The 21,154-nt window shown below is 38.1% G+C and overlaps 1 protein-coding gene across 4 annotated transcripts in view; it reads right to left on the bottom strand.

The window, feature by feature from the left end:
• Nucleotides 1–21,154, bottom strand: part of LOC120082597 (U5 small nuclear ribonucleoprotein helicase) — a 35,459-nt gene that overhangs the window by 3,007 nt on the left and 11,298 nt on the right. For 2 of the 4 annotated variants that reach the window (XM_039037842.2, XM_039037844.2), the window contains exons 22-46: nt 19,094–19,306; nt 18,728–18,883; nt 18,423–18,647; nt 18,233–18,334; nt 18,052–18,132; nt 17,853–17,933; nt 16,765–16,965; nt 16,519–16,635; nt 16,292–16,414; nt 15,473–15,562; nt 15,238–15,363; nt 9,218–9,280; nt 8,591–8,679; nt 6,036–6,126; nt 4,667–4,816; nt 4,269–4,460; nt 4,089–4,154; nt 3,657–3,812; nt 3,254–3,397; nt 2,573–2,640; nt 2,309–2,474; nt 2,152–2,214; nt 1,494–1,589; nt 1,221–1,388; nt 166–336 (exon numbers count right to left, since the gene is read on the bottom strand). In XM_039037842.2, coding sequence (XP_038893770.1) covers nt 166–336; nt 1,221–1,388; nt 1,494–1,589; nt 2,152–2,214; nt 2,309–2,474; nt 2,573–2,640; nt 3,254–3,397; nt 3,657–3,812; nt 4,089–4,154; nt 4,269–4,460; nt 4,667–4,816; nt 6,036–6,126; nt 8,591–8,679; nt 9,218–9,280; nt 15,238–15,363; nt 15,473–15,562; nt 16,292–16,414; nt 16,519–16,635; nt 16,765–16,965; nt 17,853–17,933; nt 18,052–18,132; nt 18,233–18,334; nt 18,423–18,647; nt 18,728–18,883; nt 19,094–19,306 — 3,198 coding nt within the window. The remainder of the gene's footprint in view (nt 1–165; nt 337–1,220; nt 1,389–1,493; nt 1,590–2,151; nt 2,215–2,308; nt 2,475–2,572; nt 2,641–3,253; nt 3,398–3,656; nt 3,813–4,088; nt 4,155–4,268; nt 4,461–4,666; nt 4,817–6,035; nt 6,127–8,590; nt 8,680–9,217; nt 9,281–15,237; nt 15,364–15,472; nt 15,563–16,291; nt 16,415–16,518; nt 16,636–16,764; nt 16,966–17,852; nt 17,934–18,051; nt 18,133–18,232; nt 18,335–18,422; nt 18,648–18,727; nt 18,884–19,093; nt 19,307–21,154) is intronic. The other 2 variants (XM_039037843.2, XM_090316565.1) reach the window with 1 other exon arrangement.

Raw genomic sequence — 21,154 nt, 5'->3', positions numbered from 1 at the left:
ATTTTGTTTATATGTGTGTGTATATATATAGACATACTCATATTTTTATGTAGTGAAAATGCCCTTAAGTTGATGTCAAACTCATGGACATGTAAATATTGACATCAATGAAAATTTAATACCCCAGATAAATCATGTAGAAATATCACGGAAAACTTTTCTGACCTGAGTTAATTTTGAAGCAGGAAAATTTCCAATCAAGTTTTGCAAAGCTGTCTTGGGAAGATCCAGCAGCTGCTGCAGAGTGTGATATCCCGTTTGTTTTAGTAAGCTTGCAAGGTCGTCGTTCATGCAAGGCAGCATCCACAGTGCCGAATCCACATCAAACCACAAGCCCTGAAAGTTTCATAAATATCATGTAAGTCGGAGAATTTTAAGACAGTTCATTTCCCACACTGCAAGTAAGGGTGAGGCCTGTTTGGCATCCTTGAACATCTCAAACAAGGAAAATTAAATGAAAATGTCTCATGACATGCTTTCTCAATTCCATACTATAGCCAACACTTGAAATGTGAAGAACATTATGTAGAACTAGGCAATGGATTCTTGAGTACAACTTGGAGAGTAAGAAACACATAATAATAATAAAAGGATGCAGTCATCTAGAAGTTTCACTTTTCTCCTCAGATGTATTACATTTGTATTCCCACACATAGTGAATAAAGGAGTATCAGTAGTTAGTTAAAAGTCCCTACCACGAAGAGAAATAAATCACAGAGCAGCATTTCTAAGGCGCAGGAAAAACATGCTGAAAGGAACAAATAGCTGGCCATCTAAGCTCCAAACCATTGTGTGTTGAAATGCGGGACCCGCACGCTTTTCCTTTTGTTTTCTTCCATTTTTTTTCTTTTCTAATCTTTCCTTGTACGTTTATTTATTAGTCTGCAGTCATTCTGTTCAAGTAAGAAAGTTTTCGAAATGGTTGCCCGGTTGGAATGACAATCGTCGCTGTGAAAGTAGCATGCAAAGTAGAAGAAGCATTCACCCACTCCACTGTCTTAATTACCAATAATCTTCTATTTTATGATGAGGACAACTTTAATTGGGTATGAATGAAAGCAAACACAAACGGGAGCAAAATAAATAAAGGAGTTCAAAAGCCGGAAAAAAGAAAAGCCAACAAAAAATAAAAAACAAACAAAACTGATATTAATTTATTTTAAACCGTCTTTCTACCAATTATTTAATTAATTACAAAGGAAAACTATAAAGAGAATAACCTGCATGACCATTTGCAATAAACGCATGCATGTGATCGAGCTTGATAGCCATCCACTGTTAGCACATATATCAATCATGGCCTGAATAATGCGTATACTTTGATCCAACACAGACTTTAAGTCAGTAATGTAGTCACTGATAGGTAATTCCAACTGAGAAAAATGTGCCTGAATTCCATTGAGAGATGGAGAAAACCATGAAGAAATTTAAGATGAGCACAATGGAAAAACCAGATACATTTGAAAAGAATACATTTGAAGGGAAAGAAAAACCTGAAAAAGTAAATTCGCCTTCACATGTGGATCATCAAGTCGATCTTTGTCCACCTTATATCGAACCCTCTCGGATAGAGCAGCATTGTAGTTTTCCTTAATAAATTTGATAGTAAAAAAAATAAATGAGAATTGAACTGAATGGTATTTATACACTATCATCAATCAGTTGACAGTAAATGATTTGTAAGAAAACACAACAAATCAAATTTCAACTTATCCTCCAAGACTCGAGAAAGCTGGTGGTGCTTTCAGAGATTTAAACAGTAAGACATGTTACGTTAGAATATGAAAAATCTGGGTAGTGGATCCTGCCAACAACAATGGAGATGAGGGAAGAAAGAAGAAAAAGAACCTCATGAACTGGTAACTTAAAAAGGGCTTTGCTAATATGTCAGAGTGACAAAACTATGGATTTCATTACTATATGAAAAATGGAAAGGAATTAAATTGAGCCTGCCACATAACCCGCTACAAAATTTCAGGAAATTATTTAACTAAAGATTAATTTGCCCTAAAAAAATCCTCTGTGAGCTTACAAAATGTACACTTTAGGTAGTTCTTTACCTAGAAGTCATTGATTATATGGCTATTGGTTCGTCTATAAGTAATTAATAACTGCAAGTTAGTAATAACAAACTTGTAAGAAGAGCACTACCTCATTATGCCGCACAGGAAGTTCATCATACTCGGAAGCCGCAGAAAGGATATGCAAAAATACCTACACGCAACAAACATGGTGAGAAACTATGCAAAGAGGGTAAACTGTAAACTAAAAATCCTCATGGAACCCATAACACAATGTAATCACTCACTTCAAGTGACGTATCTGGACCTATATTTGAGCCAAACATTGATAAAGTAATGTAGCTGAGGTAATACTGAGAAGCTATTGAGCCCAGCATCATTGGCTCCACACTGTCTTCGTTCATCTTTATGCATCCACTATCCTCAAGATCCTCAAATGTGCTTTGTACTAACCTGTTGGAGGAAAATGCTCGCCACATATACCATCATCCCAAGACAATTGGAATGCTGAATGAAAGAAATTCCACTAAATCTAACAAAAGTGTTTTTACCTAGACAAGTACGAACTTAGAATTTCAGGTTCCATGCTATCCAATCCATAGTAAGCAGGATTTACCATCTATAAAAGAGTGATGTTAGAATTTCTGCAGTGGACAAAATCATCGACAGATTAAAAGATTGTATCCTCTATGATCATTTGCATTGTTCTTGAAAGCCTAATGCTTAAAATTAATTCGCACTGCTCTTTATGTTTAATGGGATCGTGAAACCTAGTCCCATGAACCGACTCCAATTATCCAAACACTGCCAACTGTTCATGGAGTGGGCAACATTAAATACTTCAATGACCTCTACAATTCTTTTATCCCAAAGAGTTGAAAAACCACTAGATGCACCAATGGAAGAAATCCCAAACAAAAGTTCATATTCTTACTCCCTTTTTTTCTTTTTTCTTTTTTTAATAAGAATTTCATTGATGGAATGAAATATCCAAGATATACAAAATGGTCCATTCAAAGGGAATACAAAAGATGTTTCCAATTTGCTATAATGAAAGAATAGCTATGACTTTTAATAGCCCTGGTAAACATTGTCGAAAAGAACCAATGATTCGTACCATTACTAGATCAATTCATTTCCCCGGTAAACATTTCAATTCACATCGAATTCAAAAAACAAGACACCAGTATGCACTGCTCAAGGAAATGCACCGTGGTTACTAGAAAATTTACCAGCCTACGAAACAAATATGTCCAGCTAAGATAGTGCACTGCATCCTCTTTATGACAAATGGTGCCCGAAACTATCTCAGCATTTATATGGTCATGCAACTGCTCCTTCAGACTACTCTCAACCGGGAATGGTTCGTACAAAAACTGAAAGTAATTATAAGAACCAAGACTGTCAGAGTGAAGAGTCATTAGATAAAAATAGGGTAGTCTTGGGTACATCTTATGCATCCCTTATCATCATCCACATCAAAAAAATAATTAAAGTATCTCATAATTTGAAAAAAAAATTAACACATGGCAACTTATGATTGGACAATTGGGTGGGATGCACGAAGATAGGTGCTACCTGGGATGCAGCTAAGTATTTTTCATAAAAATAAATAAAATGATAAGAGAGCCTGACCTTCTTATAAAAGCTCTTTTTGGGTTCATGAACAAGAATAACTGCTTTTCCATGTTGATCATACTGTGGTCGACCTGCACGACCCATCATTTGTAGAATATCTGTGATTGGAAAATCAATGTATCTCTTTGATTTTCCATCATAATATTCTGTTCCCTGTTAAAAAAAGAAACAATTACTCGATAGTTATTAATGAGGTTGAAACAAAAATTAGAGTAAAAAGGAAACTTAAGATAACTAAGAACATGAAGGGTGAGAGAGAGAGATTTCTATTTCTTGCAGCATGTCATTTAAAATACTTAAGAAATTCACGGTAAAATAAACAATATGTTAAAGCTTTCACAATTTCAGAGCCAAATTCCAGTCAAATAAAAATTACCTGCTTCCAGTACTAACATTAAATTAAACAAATTACAGAAAAGTATGCATCACCTTGATAATAACTAGATGTGCAGGAAGGTTCACACCCCAAGCCAATGTGCTAGTACAAACCAATACCTACCATCAGATAGTTTGAAAAGCTTAATTAGTAAAATATAAATAGGACAGTTTATTTGATTGAATCTGGACTTTTCTGGTAGAATAGATAGATCAATTGGGTAACAGAAATGCCTGAATTTTGTTGTTTGCAAACAGTTCCTCAACCATAGACCTATCCCCATCATTTAGACCTGCATGGTGTAGCCCAATACCAAACTGCAAGGTGTGCCTGAGATTTTGATCGATAACTTGACAAAGGATCATCTGAAGCTCTTCTTCGGCCATATTAAGAAATTGCCTTGGATGCTCATCTGAAGCTGCAAACTTCAACCATAAAAAAACAAATTCAGTAAACAGGCTGTCATTCACGAACTCAAAAGGAAAGCAACAATTTTAGACTAAAATATGAAGTACATATCAGGAAACTTGTATAGGAAGCAACGCTGAAGCTACAGTGAGCTTTTAAGTCTAAAAAGCCCGATTGACCAAGCAAAGAGTGATGATTTTACTCATGGTAATCGAGACCTCACCTGAATAAGATCCAATGCTGTGAGTCTTGTTTGACGACGAGATGAGACGAATATAAGAACTGGCTTGGTTGGTGAATGGGTGCAGATGGCAGCATAAGTTGGTTTATTCATACTGTTCATCCTAGGGCAGTAGAACTTTCCAGGATATCCCTGAATAAAATTCTCAAAACGTTCATTAGTAGGGGTAGCAAGCATAGACAAAATAAAATTATAATCAAACGTTTATTGTTGATGCTTTTCAGGAAGAGCCAGAAAATTGTGAATTAATGTTGTTCAAGCTTTCTCTGTGGAATTGAGTGGAGGTGGTAGAATGTTCTATGAGCTAATTGTTCCTTACGAGTTTCATCAGAATATAGCGCTTATTCGTTCTTTAATTAATTCTAGCTGGGGAAGTTTTTTCAAAACGTTGGATTGAGTGGATTGTAATAGTGAAAATTTCACTGAATTACTTCATTTGTTTTGTTTTTGGATTGGAAGTTAGTAGCATAACTTGGAACTCTGGAACTTTTCACCACATCAATGAAAAGTTTGTAGCACACTAGTTCTAGAAGCCTTAAAGTTTAGGTCATTAGAACTTGGGAGGCAGGTTAGATTAGTGGGATCGTACCAAAACATCCAAGATTCAACAGTATAAGCATTATGGGCAAGCATAATCAGAACCATTCTTTGGAAGATATGGGAAGAGAGAAATTCAAGGACTTTCCAACGAAGAGAAAGATCCTCGGAATATTCTTGAATCATCTATTTTTACTGCGAAAAAATATACAGCCCCAATAGTTGCAACTTAAATTTCCTTGTAGGAAACTTTTGTAATCCCGTTTATAAGCTCCTTTTGTGATCTTTGTATATTCCATTCATCAATGAAATTATTTCTTATAAAAATTAAAAAAATAATAATAATAAATTAATTAATTAAAAAAGAAAAAAGAAAAACCCTCTAGGTAAGCAGAGCAAATACTAAAATTTGTGGATGAAATATGTAATTCAAATTAAATAGTTTTATGTTTCTTCTGACATTGTATTATCAGAGCAGATAGGGACACAGAAGCTAGTAAGAAAACTCACAAATCATAGGAAACAGTCAATAAATTCTGCTCCTTTCTTTAAAGTCTAATTGATTGAAACCAAGTTTGCCAGGTAGCTTTGAAAGCAATGGTACAGCATATAGATGTAATAAACATAAGCAAAAATTATTTTGTCAATCTTGCAAGAATCATTAGGTAGACATTATCTCTTAAATTCACCCGACAATCAAACCATAGAGGGTAGTAAATATAAAATTGAACACCATAACTTATTTTTTAAAGTAACTTTGTTCTGGACAAAAAGAAAATAAGGCAAACCCTTCCAAGACACCATATTCACTTGCCTGGATATGAACTTCAAGAGGCACTGGCCTTACGCTTGGTTTGAAATTGAAAAGTCCATTTTCTCCAACACCTAACCAGTCACCCAAATCACTGATAAAAGAAAAATATGAGAGTAATTATAGACCAACATGAAATCCCAAAACTTCCAAACAAACACCCTATTTTAGAATTTAAATCAACAAACCATGAAAAGTATGATGCTATTCTTGAGTCATAAGATGCATTTAAATAGATGTACCAAGCAAGAAATTAAATTTTCATTAAAGAAATGAAAAGAGACTAATGCTCAAAATACAAGTAGATACAAGAGAAGTACAAAAGCAACAACATAATATAAGGACTAAATTGGAAAGACAAAGACATTCCAATTTAAGCATAAATCTTGAGTAGAAAATTCTGCAGATGAAATAGAATATGGGTCATACTCATACTTATCTAGTATTACCAACGGAATCTATTTTAGTAGGCTTTCAGAAGAAAGTTGAATATGCAACATAAGATAACTCGGGGGTTACATCTTTTTTTCCCATAGGAAACAGAGAATTTCATAACAGACATGTAATCGCAAAATGGAAACCTATCTAAAGGATTACAAAAAAAAAAAAAAAAAAAGGAGAAAAGAAGAAGAAAAAACATCCCAATGCATTATAAGAAAGCTTAAGCCATAATTACAAAATGGAGAAACCAATAAACTTAAGAAGAAAAAGATTCGAAGTCTTGTTTTGTATTGAAGAAAATGTGAGAATTCCATTTAAGCCATATCGACCAAAGGAAGTCCTGAATGAAGTTAAGCCAAAGAATCTCCTTTTCATTGTTGAACAGATGACCAAGGAGGACAATATTTAGTAGAGTCCAAAGATCTGTTGGAAGACTGACTGACCAACCAAAACTTTGGGAGATAAATTCCCAATACAATTGAGCAAATGAAGTGGTTGTGAGATTCCGGACCCCTATACTTTTAAGGCGATCGATGTATTTCCAAGGACCCTTGGAAGATGAGATGGAAGAAATCCCAGGTTGTGGTCAAAATGAACCGAACCATATTTATAAGCAATCACTTCTCTCCAGAGACCATCCTTTTCACAATAAATTCTCCAAATCCACTTGGCCAAAAGAGGCTTGTTTTTATGTTGGATGCTAATGACGCCAAGACTAGTTTACACCTGACGCCTCTTCAAAGGACTTGATAGTAGCAAATAGGTAATCAATATGGGATGCTTCTGGTGAGGAGAATAGAATGGCTTCGTCTGCAACAAGAAGGTGGTTAATAGAAATGGATGATTGACCCTTCCCCACAATGAAGCCTTTGATAAACCCCTCATTCTCCACTTTATAAAGCTTTCTACTAAGGCAATTCATAATAAGAATAAAGCTTTCTACTGAGCCATTCCATAATAAGGATAAATAGAAAAGGGGAAGAGGGTAACCTTGCCGAAGGCTGCTAGAAGCAAACATCTTCCCGCATGGTTTACCATTAATAAGCTAGATCTTCCCATATGGATCTATGCTTTGTTACACATAAGCTAAATTAATACCTTCTAATCTCCTTTATTATCTCTCTGTTTTTATTCTTCTAAATAAGGTAGATGCAGAATTTCTGAAAAATATTAGTGGATGGGGCCCTAAGTTGAAAGGAGGACCATTTAACAAATTTTCTCAAGCGAGTATGGTAAGGATGCTTCAGAACAGTCTACAGTTTCTACACTTTTTTCTGCTTCCAGAAACAATGCAATGCCACTTGAGTGTTTGAATAGAGCTTTTAGAAGAAAAAATTTCTTGTGTTCATGATTCACAAGATTCCATAGGGACTCCGTTAAAAAAAATGCATATGTTGCTATACCTAGCGAGTGGCTCAATTTTAGGAGGATTGACAGGAGATCTGTCATAACCTGGAGGACAATCATTTCTCTACAGACCAAGATTCTAGAAGTTGGAGTTTTTACAGCTCGGGGACATTTCCAGTTAAATCTCTTTTCAATATGTTGGCAGTAAGGAAGATGGTTTTCAATCAAAACCTTTGTAAGAGAGTTTGAAGGATCAAGCTCCCAAAGCTCCCAAAAGAAGTGCGAAGTTTTCTTGCGGCCTGTGTCTTGATAAGTAGTAACACTAATGATACTATGAAGAAATTCAACAATTAACATCCCTAATCCACTGCATCCTCTATAAAAAGAAACGAAGACACATCCAGCCATACATGAGTCATCTTGTATATTTTTAACAAAGAACTATGTTTCTTTTCTGAAAACAACAAATGCAATTGTCTTATTGATTACAGTGCTGTCCTAAGGGGAAATGATATATAATTATATAAGAAAACAATTGAACCAGCAGTGCAATGGCTGATGAAGAAACATTCCTTCTAACACCTCAGCAAACTTACTGTATCCATCATCTGTTTGTGTTTGTGTGTTATTCATTATGGACAGACGCTTATGCCAACAACAGAAATTTGGAACAGAACAAAATCAAGTAGTATAAAAATTTGAAAACTGAAGAACAAAATAGCAACTTCTGTAGCGCATTAACGATAAATTCTTCAGTCGAGCTTGCATACCTTGCATTCGCTAAAGCAGTTGAAAGGCCTACAAATCTAACTTTTCGCTCAGTCTGTGATGATATATACCTCATCCTTGAAACAATAACCTGTGGACACAAACAAGGCAATAATTTTTAAAAAGTAATGTAGATGAATGGAATCCTATACAAGATCAAGCCTTAAATCCTTTGAAGGGAAAATGCAAATTTATAAGTTCAGTTGAAATCGAACTTCAAGGTCTGCTGAGTAAATTTAATTGAGATGTCATCCAATTAGTAAGAATGTGGGTTGCACTAAGCATTGATGTTCCTCCATGATGAGAAGCACGCTGTATATTCACTCCAATGTAACTGACATTAAGGGGATCCTCACACCAAAAGAAGGCAAGGCACAGCATAATTAAGAGCTCAAGCAGTAACTTCAAAATCATGTGGAACAAATGTTATATTCATTTGGGAACCATTCAATCAATATATATTTTTTAATAAGAAACCAGAATCATTCAGTATGTTTAATATATATCTTTTAATATGGTTGATGAAATATCATTATAGATAAATTATAAAAAATAGAATGTGAATAAGTTTAGATAAAATTCCATCAATAGCATCATGTATTAAATAGCTAGGCTTAATAATTAAATACCTCAAGGATGGGACCACGATCTGCTCCCAATAAGTGGATCTCATCCAGAATCATTAGTCCAACCTATTGTAAATGTCATTTGTTAGTCATGTGCCTCAAACATGCAGAAGTATATGAATATGGGAATAAGAAACTTTCATTTAGTACTTGCGCAACAAGGAATTGGAGGAAAGCAATTTTCATTAACTAATGCCTCAAGGTAACGGGCAATAAAAACTGAGAGTAGGAGAAACATGGGGTTCTCTCTCATTGTGCCCAGCTATGGCATTTAAGGGATTGAACTTCCATGGAAAAAACTAGCTGTAGCCCGTAGGGTGCAACAAAAGGTCTCTGTTGAAAGTAGGGTTTGTAACCTAGGGGGTATTTTTGTCCTTTTCCAGAACTCTAGGGTTTCCTACTTTTCTATTTATATGTGCGGTCTCCTTGTATCCTGTGTATCAAATTATAATAAGAAAATTCTATATCGTGGTTTTTTCTCTCTGTACTAGGGTTTTCCACGTAGATCTGTGTGTGCCCTCTTTCTTTTCTCTTCCCTTTTCATCATGGTATCAAAGCACGGAGATGAAACCCTCGCCACCATTGAGGAAAATCAAACAGGAGAATCATGAGTGCCATCTGGCACCACAACCACCGGTATAGCCACTGTCGTACAAACCGCTATAGAACGGTACTTCCAGATGGTCCTATCATATCTTCATCAGCCGATTGGAGCAGCCCAACTTGGAGGACAAGCGACTGATTGGATCAGCCACCAGACGGACCCGCGCAGCAACCAGGCGAACCCTCGCGACGCGGCAAAGGGACCTCAGACTTCGACGGAGCCTTCTAGATCGATTCCAGCTGCGCGCGCGTGGATTCCTTTCGATCCCAGCCAGCCGATTCCAGCCATGACCCAGCTGATCCTAGCCGAGGTTCTTGCCCAACACCGACCGCGCCTATGGGTTCCTCCGTTCCAACCGAGCGTGGGTGGCAGTTTCAATCAAAGAGTTCCTATGGGTGGCAGATTTGAGGTGGGAGCGTCATCTTCTTCGTATCCTGAACATAAACTTGACTATATCCAGGAACAGTTCACCAAACTCCAACTCCAAATTAAACAGCAAAACGAGTCTGTTCAGCAACAAATAGCCACCCTTAGAGAAGCTCTTGGAACGACCTCGAATGTCCAGTCCGAACTCCCTTCTAGTCTACCAATTTACTCGGGAAATCCAGTAACTTCTTTCCCTGCTTTACTTACAGCAAATTTATTTTTGGGTGCTATGGGAAATTCAACAAGTTTTATTGTTGGGGAAAAATTAAATGGTCACAATTATTTTGTGGTCTCAATCTATTAAAATAACCCTCGAGGGTTGTCATACATTCGGTTACTTGACGGGTAAAATACCGAAATCGAGACCAAGTAACCCCCAAGAACGTATCTGGAAGGGGAAGGATTCCTTACTCCGGTCTATTTTAGTAGGTAGTATGGAGCCTCAAATCAGAAAACCTCTATTATATGTTGCCACTACGCGAGATATTTGGGATGTTGTTCAGAAGCTGTATTTCAAACGACAAAATGTTTCCCGACTCTATACTTTACGCAAGCATGTTCACGAGTGCAAGCAGGGAACAATGTATGTTACAGTATGTTGCTGAACAACGGATGTTACTTCAACAAGTTGTCTCTTCTCTGGTAAGAGATGGACCTATGTCGTGAGATTTTCTGGGATTGTCCTTGTGGGGGAGTCCAACATTTCAAGTCTGAGGAAACTGACCGTGTTTATAATTTCCTCGCTGGGTTGAACTCGAAGTTCGATGCAGTATGGAGCCGAATACTAGGACATCGTCTGATACCATCTTGATGGAAATTTGATCTGAAATGCGCCTCGAGGAGGACAGGTCTAATGCTATGAATAATATGCCAATTTCGTCAACTAATTCTACTGCTTTTAAGATGGCAGGTCCTGTCAATGAGAAACAGAACAACAAGCCTCCCCTAGTGTGTGGACACTGCAAGAAGCCCTGGCACACCAAAGACCAATGGTGGAAGCTGCATGGTCATCCACCTAATGGTAAACAGCGTCAGTCAAGTTCTGGACGAGCACTGGCAAGTGAATCAGCAAATGGAGGTTCTCAACCTCAAAATCAGGAGACCAACCAGAATAACTCCAGTGTTATAGGTGTCAGCGCGATTGCCCAATCAGGTACGATTCAATCCTTGGGCCTTGTTAGTGTGTATGGTAGCAAGTCGTGGATTCTAGATTCAGGGCTACATACCACTTAACTGGCTCCTCTAACCAGTTTATTTCATATTGTCCAAGTGCTAGAAATGAGATAATCAGAACTGTTGATGGATCTTTCGCTCTGTGGCTGGGAAAGGTCATCTTTCTCCTTTTGAGGGATTTAACTCAACGAGATGTGCTGCATGTTCCCAAATTTCCTATAATCTATTATCTGTTAGTAAGATTACAAGAGATTTGAAATGTCGGGTCACTTTCTCATCTGATGCTGTTGTTTTCAGGATTTGAGCTCGAGGATGACAATTCGCACTGCCCGACATGACAGGGGGCTCTATTTCCTTACTGAAGATATTTCTTCTAGGATATGTGATAGGACTAGTTTACTTTCATCATGTTTTTCTACTTCTGAAAGAGATTACATATTATGGCATTATCGTCTCGGACATCCTAGTTTTCATTATATGAAATATTTATTTCCCCATCTATTTCACAATGTTAATATTTCTACTTTGATTTGTGATGTGTGTATTCGAGTTAAACAACCTCGTGTCTCGCTGAGCTCTCAACCTTATAAGCCTTCCAAATTGTTCACACTTTTCCATAGCGATGTTTGGGGTCCTTCACCAATCACTACTTCTACCGGTAAACGCTCGTTTGTAACCTTCATTGACGACCACATTAGGCTAACTTGGGTCTTCCTTCTAACCTATAAGTCTAAGGTCCCATCGATCTTTCAACAATTGTATACTACTGTAGAAACCCAGTTCAACACAAAAATTGCTATCCTTCGGAGTGATAACGGTCGGGAGTTTTTCAATAATTCTTTTCGGGAATTCTTAGTTTTGAAGAGGATTGTCCATCAGAGTTCGTTGCGTATACTCCTCAACAAAATGGGGTAGCTGAACGGAAAAACCGTCACCTTGTCGAGGTTGCTCGCTCCCTTATGTTGTCAACTTCTCTTCCTTCCTACTTATGGGGAGCTGTCGTTTTCACAGTAGCTCATTTGATAAACCGGATGCCTTCCCGTGTCTTAAAGTTTCAAACCCCCCTGGAATGTTTCAAGGAGTTCTACCCCAATAATTGCCTTATTCCTGATGTACCACTTCGAGTGTTTGGGTGTGTTGTGTTTATCCATACCCATGGTCCTAATCGCACCAAGTTTATCCCCTGTATGCAAAAATGCATCTTTGTGGGGTACCCTCTTCATCAGCGTGGATACAAATGTTACCATCCTTCTTCATGAAAATATTTTGTCTCAATGGATGTTACCTTCCTTAAAGATCAACCTTTCTTTCCCATTAATCATCTTCAGGGGGAGAGTACCAATGAAGAGACTAATTGGAGTCCAAGTTCGCTAATGTTACCTGAACCTAGAAATGAGAGCGTTCTTCCTGAACCTGCCATAAGTGTCAACGAGACTATCCTTCCTACTGAACAAGTCCCTATCCTTCCTATTGAACAAGTTCCGTGGATAACGTACTATAGGAAGAATCTTAGAAAGGAAATAGTGTCGCCTGTCACCTCTACGGCTCCAGTCCAGGAGTCAGACCGAGCATCAGTTCCAGGTACTGGTATTCCTACCCTTGATGATAGTAACATTTGTGTTGATATTGATGTCTGTGTTGAAGATAAGGTGAGTAAAGACAGAGAAGATGGTGATAGTATCGACAATTGTACCAAGGACACCTTATGCAACGAGGATGTAGGTACAAGTGATGGCAGTTTTGAAAAACTTGTTCCAGCGTATGGTACTCCTAAAGGTGAAAGAGATCACTCAGAAAGTGAGACTCATGAGCAGAAGGCTGAATGTGGTGGGGGTTTAGATGGGAAGAAAAGTTATGATGTCTATCTTGATCTTCCCATTGCTTTGAGAAAAGGTACGAGATCTGGCATAAAGTATCCATTGCAAAGTTACCTATCTGTAGCCCTTACTACGAGCCTGGACACAGTTATGATACCGAAAAGTATTGCAGCAATGGAGATCCCTGAGTGGAAGACAGCAGTTATGGAGGAAATGGGGGCACTTGAGAAAAATAACACTTGGGACTAGGTTACTCTTCCAAGGGGACATAAGCCAATTGGGTGCAAATGGGTGTTTATCATTAAATACAAGCCTGATGGAACGATTGACAGGTACAAGGCGAGATTAGTTGTCAGAGGCTTTACTCAGACCTTCGGAATAGATTATTCCGAGACTTTCTCCCCGGTGGCAAAGTTGAATACTGTTCGTGACCTTCTTTCAGTTGCAGTTAACAAAGATTGACCTCTCCACCAATTCGATGTGAAGAATGCCTTTCTTAATGGAGAATTAGAAGAAGAAGTCTACATGAGTCCTCCCCCGAGATTCGAGAAACAGTTTAATCATCGAGTTTGTAGACTGAGGAAGTCCTTGTATGGGTTGAAACAGTCTCCGAGAGCTAGTTTAGCAGATTCACTACCTTCGTAAAATTGCCAAGGTATAGTCAGGGACATTCCGATCACACCCTCTTTATGAAGAATTCAATATCAGGGAAAATTGTTGTCTTTATTGTGTATGTGGATGACATTGTCATATCAGGTGATGATGCTTCAGAAATTGACAGGTTGAAGAGGAAAATGGCTGAGGAATTTGAGATCAAGGATCTCGGTAAATTAAGGTACTTTCTCATAATGGAAGTGGCTCGTCCAAAAGAAGGGATTTCTGTTTCTCAACGAAAATACACTCCCGACTTACTTAAGGAGACAGGTATGACAGGTTGTAAACCAGTTGATACCCCTGTGGAAGTTAATGTCAATCTCAATAACTTGAATACAATGTTCCGATCAACAAGAAAAGATATCAGCGGCTTATTGGAAAACTGATCTACCTTTCTCGTACTAAACCAAATATATCTTATGCAGTCAGTGCAGTCAGTCAGTCAGTTTATGCAAGCTCCGTGTGAAGAACACATGAAAGCGGTGAAGCGCATCCTGAGATATTTGAAAACCTCTCCTGGTAAAGGGTTGATGTTCAAGAAATTTGTCAAACGGTACATCGAGGCATACACGGACGCTGATTGGGCAGGTTCTGTGGTAGACAGAAAGTCGACATCTGGATATTGTACCTTCGTGTGGGGTAATCTCGTTACGTGGAGGAGAAAGAAACAAGGAATTGTTGCCAGAAGCAGTGTCGAGGCAAAATACAGGTCCATGAGTCTTGGGATATGTGAAGAAATTTAGCTGAAAAAGGTCCTAGCTGATCTCGATCAAGATAGTAATCTTCCGATGAAATTCTATTGTGATAATAAAGTTGCGATAAGCATCGCAAATAATCCAATGCAGTATGACAGAACAAAGCACGTGGAGATTGATAGACATTTCATCAAAGAGAGACTTGACAATGGCAACATTTGCATCCCCTACATTCCTTCCAGTCAACAAATAGCAGATATTCTCACAAAAGGGCTCTTGTGTTAGCAAGTTGGGTCTGGTTGATATCCACGCCCCAACTTGTGGAGTGTTGAAAGTAGGGTTTGTAACCTAAGGGGTATTTTTGTCCTTTTACAATACTCTAGAGTTTCCTACTTTTCTATTTATATGTACAGTCTCCTTGTATCCTGTGTATCAAATTATAATAAGAAAATTCTATATCGTGGTTTTTTCTCCCTGTACTAGGGTTTTTCACGTAGATCTATGTGTGCCCTCTCTCTCTTTTCTCTTCCCTTTTCATCAGTCTCCATAAACGTCCAAAGAAATTTCAATGGTACGAGAGTTGATATAGAAAATGTGAGCAATCAAACTTTTGTTTCTTTTTCCAAAAGAGTAATGCCTATTGTGTTAATTCACCTTCGTAACATAGCTTCGACTATGCCAATTTCTACTAATACCATCCCACTTTTCGGGGGTTGATATTATAATATCTGCTGACAGAAGTGCCATCAAATCAGGGGTAAAATCTCCAGTCATTTCAACCTGAAACCAAAATCATTGAGAAACTTCAATATCAAAGCGGTCCCCCACCACTCACACAACAACTCACCAAAAAGAAGAAAAGAAAAAAGATAACGGATGCAAGATGTACCATTTTTTTGCCGAGCCGAGAAACAAGACCATTTTTCCAGTCATTCATTCTTTCACGAACAATGGCCTTCAAAGGTGCTATGTAAACAACCTGCATCACAATGGAAAAGTTACAATATAAGTTCGATAAGAAATCCAACCAAATAAATCGTCATAAACAGAAGAAAATCAATGGAAACCCATACTCAAAAGAAAGGGAACCCAGAACTGCTGAAAGCCCCAAAATGAAAAACAAACGAAATATAGAGAAACTCAAAGTCACAATTATACCTCCTACTTGTTATTGTTAGAAATAACAAAGAAAAAGTTTTGACAACAATGTAGCTTTCTGATCTACCATTTCTTCTATATATGCCAGCTTTTTTCTTTTTTTAATATTCGTGAGTGTTTGGACCAGCTTATGTACACCTCGACTAATCTCATGGGACAACCGCCTGACCTACAACATTTGAGCGTAAAAGGAAACTCGTAGGAAATTAATTCCTAGGTAGGTGGCCAGCATGGATTGAATCCTTGATCTCTTAGCCATTTATTGAGATTATGTCTCTTTTTAGCACTAGGCCAGTCCATGATGGTTACTTGTTTCATGTTGTTTTTTCTACTTATCTAAAGTAGAGTAGTTCTTGTACCAAAGAAAATATACATAGTGAACATCTTCATTCATTTATGAAAACAATTCAGAAAGCTGACCTAGCAACATCAACATGCGATCATTCTCAACTTGGTAAATTTTAACGAAGAAAAGTTGACAACCATCGCACCTTGTACTTTGAATTCTCTGTGCATAATACTTAATTTTTCACGGAGAGTGTTTTTTTACCTTCATATCAGGCTGTGTATTGAAGAGACGAAGCATAGCAAGTTCAGCAGATATGGTTTTTCCACTCCCAGTGGGAGCACCCAACAGAATGTTATCATCTGTATGATACAACACATGAAAAATCTGTGCAAACCAAGAAGAAGCATCAAACAAGAAGCCAAGATATGGCAACACCGATAAGGTTAAGCGTACTTCAATTGATTTGAGGGTTGATGGTTGTTACAAACCTGGGTTTGTATTGGGTTAAAATGTGAAAATTTATACAGGGATTCGTAACTTCTGTTACCAAGAGCAGTTATTGGAAGAGGTTTTAAGTCTAGGAGCTCAGTGTGTGACGTACGGGCCTGAAAAAAACAAAACTTCAACATCTATACCAAAACTTTGGAAAGCATTAAATTAACGAGTAAAAAAAGGGAGGGAAAAAAAACTGCTATCTACAAAAACAAGGAAAGTGGAGAAAAACATGTAATTACCTCCGGTAACGCTAAATTTTGGAAAGATATGGTGTAAAATGCTTCTGCTTGCAGCCAGGAGTCAGAAACGGCATGAATATAATATTGAGGTGGATGTGGCTCAAATATTGGGACTGTGAAGGAAAGCCTTTGAGGCTCTCTAGCCTTCTTCTTTGCCAGAGTGAAAAGCTCAGAGTGATAAATATGGTCATTCTCGTTGTCCTATTCAAACGATTGTGCATATTGTTAATTCAGACGCTAAAAGATGATTTGATGATAAACATGGATCATGGATGCATAATATTTCAACATGTAAATAAACTGTTACCGTAAATGATATGACCAAAGAGAAAAAAGGAGGAAAAGATATTTTCAAGTTTCATCCTTGTTTCTCTTTTAACAAGAAACGAAACTTTTTCTTGAATAAATGAAAAGACATTATTGCTCAAAGGATACAAACTCTACGAGGGAGAAAACAAGTAAAGTTACAATGGGGAAAAAAACATGTAGTATGAGAAGAAAAATCAACATAAGATTTAGAAAAAGAGCACTAAGATGAAGCATGAGACCTTTTTGATTCAAACTGATTAACCCAAGGAAGATATTTTTCTTCAAAAAAGTTTTGGATTCTTTCCATCCTTGTTTCAAAAATACAATTGGACGACTAGAAACAAATTGGAAAAAAATTTATTTCAATTGCAAAAGCAAGATGTTAATATGTGAATGAATGGTTTTTCCTTTTTCTTAAATAAAAGAACAACTTTTATTGAGAAAAATGAAAGAATACAGCAAAAAAATAAAATAACATAAAATCGCTCACTCAAGGGAGCACCCAAAATGATGGGGCCTAGAGAGAAACATTGAAGTTCAGAAGGGACCACACTACAATCAACAAGGTCTCTTGATCCCTCCAAAAATTACATCGGTTCACTAGAGACCACATATGTCAATGAATACTTCTTGGAGATAATACAAAAATGAAAAAACATTTTACAAAATTCTCCGTGAGAAGATCCTTTTACAGAAAAATATAGGTTGTGAGAGTGAGACTGAGAGTTCTACAAGGAAACGTAATTAAACACTATTACAATCGAATGGCAAGTTATCACCTCAACTAGTATCCACCAGCGTTGTGAACCACCATGAAAACGATCTTTCCATATGAAGTCGGCCGTTATGACCACCTCAACCTAAAATCAACATTTCGGATGTCTGATTATAGCCAATAGTTCAAGCCGTTAAGGTTACCACAGAGTGAAATCTCGAGACAACTTATGCTAAAATATAAGAATGGCAACAAAATGTTACCTTCAGGACTGTTCTTGTTATTGGACTGACAGTTGCTGATAACTGGATTAGTGGAAAATAACCTAAATACTGCTTAACCAACTTCAATGAGCAAAGGGAAAAAATAAGTCAGTTTGAATATCTTTAACAAAAAAAAATTAAAACCACTAAAAAAGGTAGAACATCAGTATAATTAACCTACTCTTCCACCAGGTGCATAACGGATCAATGCTCCTATGTCTTTTTCCTGCATCTCCTGTAAACGATCCAAGTCAGCCTCTCGCTCCTCAAGCTTGCGCAATATCTGGTAGTTAAAAAATGAACTAGATTGGAGGGCATCAACAGAAGAAAACAACATGTCAGAAGGAATAATAAAATAGAGTTGGACAAACATCTGAAGAAAGATCCTTGTCAAATTGTCTTAGAGGATGCTGGTGTGGCCATATTCGACGATCAACAGCTTTGCAGTATTCCAACATGAACGAAGTCATTTCACACCAACCCCTTCTCAAACATATTTCGAATAGAGCTCGCATAATACGAGCCAAGCTAGCACTTATATAAGCAGCATCGGAGACTAATGAGAAGGTATCAATGGAACCTCTGGAAATGTACAACTGTAATATAATAACCACTGTATTAGAAATTTGTTGCCATCCTCCTTTTTGAAGCTAGAAACAACTTTTAGAAAAACAACCTGAATAAGGATGGAAATTTTTCCATGTTTATTTGATGGGCCACCTTTAACTTCCAAGGGGCATGATGTTCGTACTGACATCTCCAGCTCACTCTGCTCCTCATCCCGAACAACAATATTCTCAAACTCAGAAGAATGAGCAACCATGTCAATAATCTGTAAATGCAACAGACCAGTTAGCCCAAAAGATATTTACATTAAGGAGCATAAAAAAGAAAGATGAAGAATGCAATCTTCATTTTTGAAGAATAAAGCAACAGTATCGTGATTAATTGAGATAAGGGAAAGGAAACAGAGAAAAAACAACAGAAATCAGTATGAATAAGTGAAATCAAGTAAAAATAGCAATAGGCCACAATCAACAACCTCACTGTCATTCATATGACGTCTCAACATCTCATTATATGTTTCAACACTGGAATACTGAATATAGAAGTGGCTGGCAATGCGGCCGAGCTCTGTACAATAAAAGTTGCCACTTTTTTCATCAAAACGCATCATCTTTGATTTGTCAAGTGCACGTGCAGCATCTGTTATGAGAGCTCTTTGCTTTGAGCTCAAAGATGGATCTGCCATGACCTACCAAATACAAACCAAAAGAAACCCTATGCATGAGAAATATGATACAGCAAATTGTCAAATTAAATAAGATGACCGAGACGTTGCCTCAAGTACAGTGGTCAAAATACCAAAAATCATATCAAAACTAATTCAATTGATTATATGACCTACTCGAAACTCTTTCACCAGCTCAGCTCATTGAATACTAACTGCCTCAGGTGAACATTGGAATTGATAGATTAAAAAGATAAAAACGGGATTTCAAATAGCAAGAATGTTTTTTAAAAAAATTGCACGTTCACATTAATGGTTTTTTTTATTAATTTATTTTTTCATTTGTTTTCAAAAATGTTTTTATATAAAAGTTGGCCACCGGCGGTCCTCGGAAAACAATCGCGGGAGACAGTGGTCGGAGGTAGCCGGCGATGGTCACTGAAAAACAATGATCAGAGGTTGGTGGCAACGATCGTCGAAAGCTGGCCAACGACAATCACCGAAAAACGGTCGTCGGCAGTTGGGCAAAAACAGTTTCCGGGAAACGGTCACCCGAAGTTGGCCACGGGCAGTCACCGGAAAACAGTCATCCAAGACAATAGTCAAAGATGGCCTCCAGTGGTTGCCGGAAAACAGTGGCCGAAGGTTGGACAGCGACAATTGCCCAGCGGCGGTCGTCGAAAAACGATCGTCGAAAGTTGGTCGAGGACAGTTGCAGAAAAGCGGTCACCGGAATTTGGCTGGCAGCAATTGTCAGCAAACAGTCGATGGAGACATGGTCAGAAGTTGGCCAGCAACGGTTGCCAGAAAACGGTCGTCGGAAGTTGGCCAGCAACGGTTGCTAGAAAACTATCGCCGAAGGTTGGCCAATGACCATCACTAGAAAATGGTCACCGAAAGTTGACTGGTGGTGGTAATTGAAAAAATTCGTCAGAAATTGGACGGCAACTGTTGTCGAAAAGCAGCCACCGAAAACAGTGACCAAGGATTGTTGGCGGCGGTCGCCGAAAAACAGTCACTAGAAGTTGGATGATGACAATCGCAGCCCAAAGTTGGTCCCTGGCGGTGGAAGAAAATAATCGTCATAGACGGTGGTCGGAGGTGGGCATTGGAAAACAGTGGTCGGTGGTTGGCCGGCGACAATCGTTGGAAAACGACGATCGCCTAAAAACGATCGTCGAAAGTTGGCCGAGGATGGTTGCCAAAAAGCTATCATCGGAGGTCAGTTGGCAGCAGCAGCTAGGAAAACAGGCGCCAGAAGTTGGTCATCGACAGTCGCTGGGGAACAATCGACAGAGATGTGGTTGGAAGTTGGCCGACGACGATTGCCGAAAAACGGTCGCCATAGGTTGGCCAGCAACTGTCGCTGGAAAATGGTCACCGGAAGATGGCCGGTGGTGATCATGCAAAAATTCGTCTAAAGTTGGCCAATGACGATTGTCGGAAAGCGGTCGTTGAAAAACAATGACCAGAAGTTTTCGGTGGCGGTCGACGGAAAACAGTCATCAAAAGTTGGCCAACTTGCCGAAAAGTGGTCGTCAGAAGTTAGCCAATGGCGATGCTGGAAAATGGTGATCGGAGTTTGGTGACAACGGTCGCCGTAGGTTGGCCAACGACCATTGTCGAAAACGGTCATTAAAAATTGGTTGATGACGGAAACAGAAAACGGTTGTTGGAAGTTGGCTGACGACGGTGGTTGGAAAGCGGTCGTCAGAGGTTGGTCGACAGCGGTTGTCAAAAAAACGGTAGCCAAAAGTTGGCCGACGGCCGTCACCGGAGAATTTTAATAAATATCTAATTTTATTAATTTATTTTTAATAACTTTTAATAATTTTGGGCCGAAATTTCTTTTTATGTTTGTAGCAATATGGG

The sequence above is a fragment of the Benincasa hispida genome, chromosome 8, assembly GCF_027475165.1.
Source record: "Benincasa hispida cultivar pf3 chromosome 8, pf3_genome.v1.1, whole genome shotgun sequence".
Classification (NCBI taxonomy): Eukaryota; Viridiplantae; Streptophyta; class Magnoliopsida; order Cucurbitales; family Cucurbitaceae; genus Benincasa; species Benincasa hispida.
The sequence above is the reverse complement of the archived record's forward strand: the minus strand, read 5'-3'. Positions and strand labels throughout refer to the sequence as shown.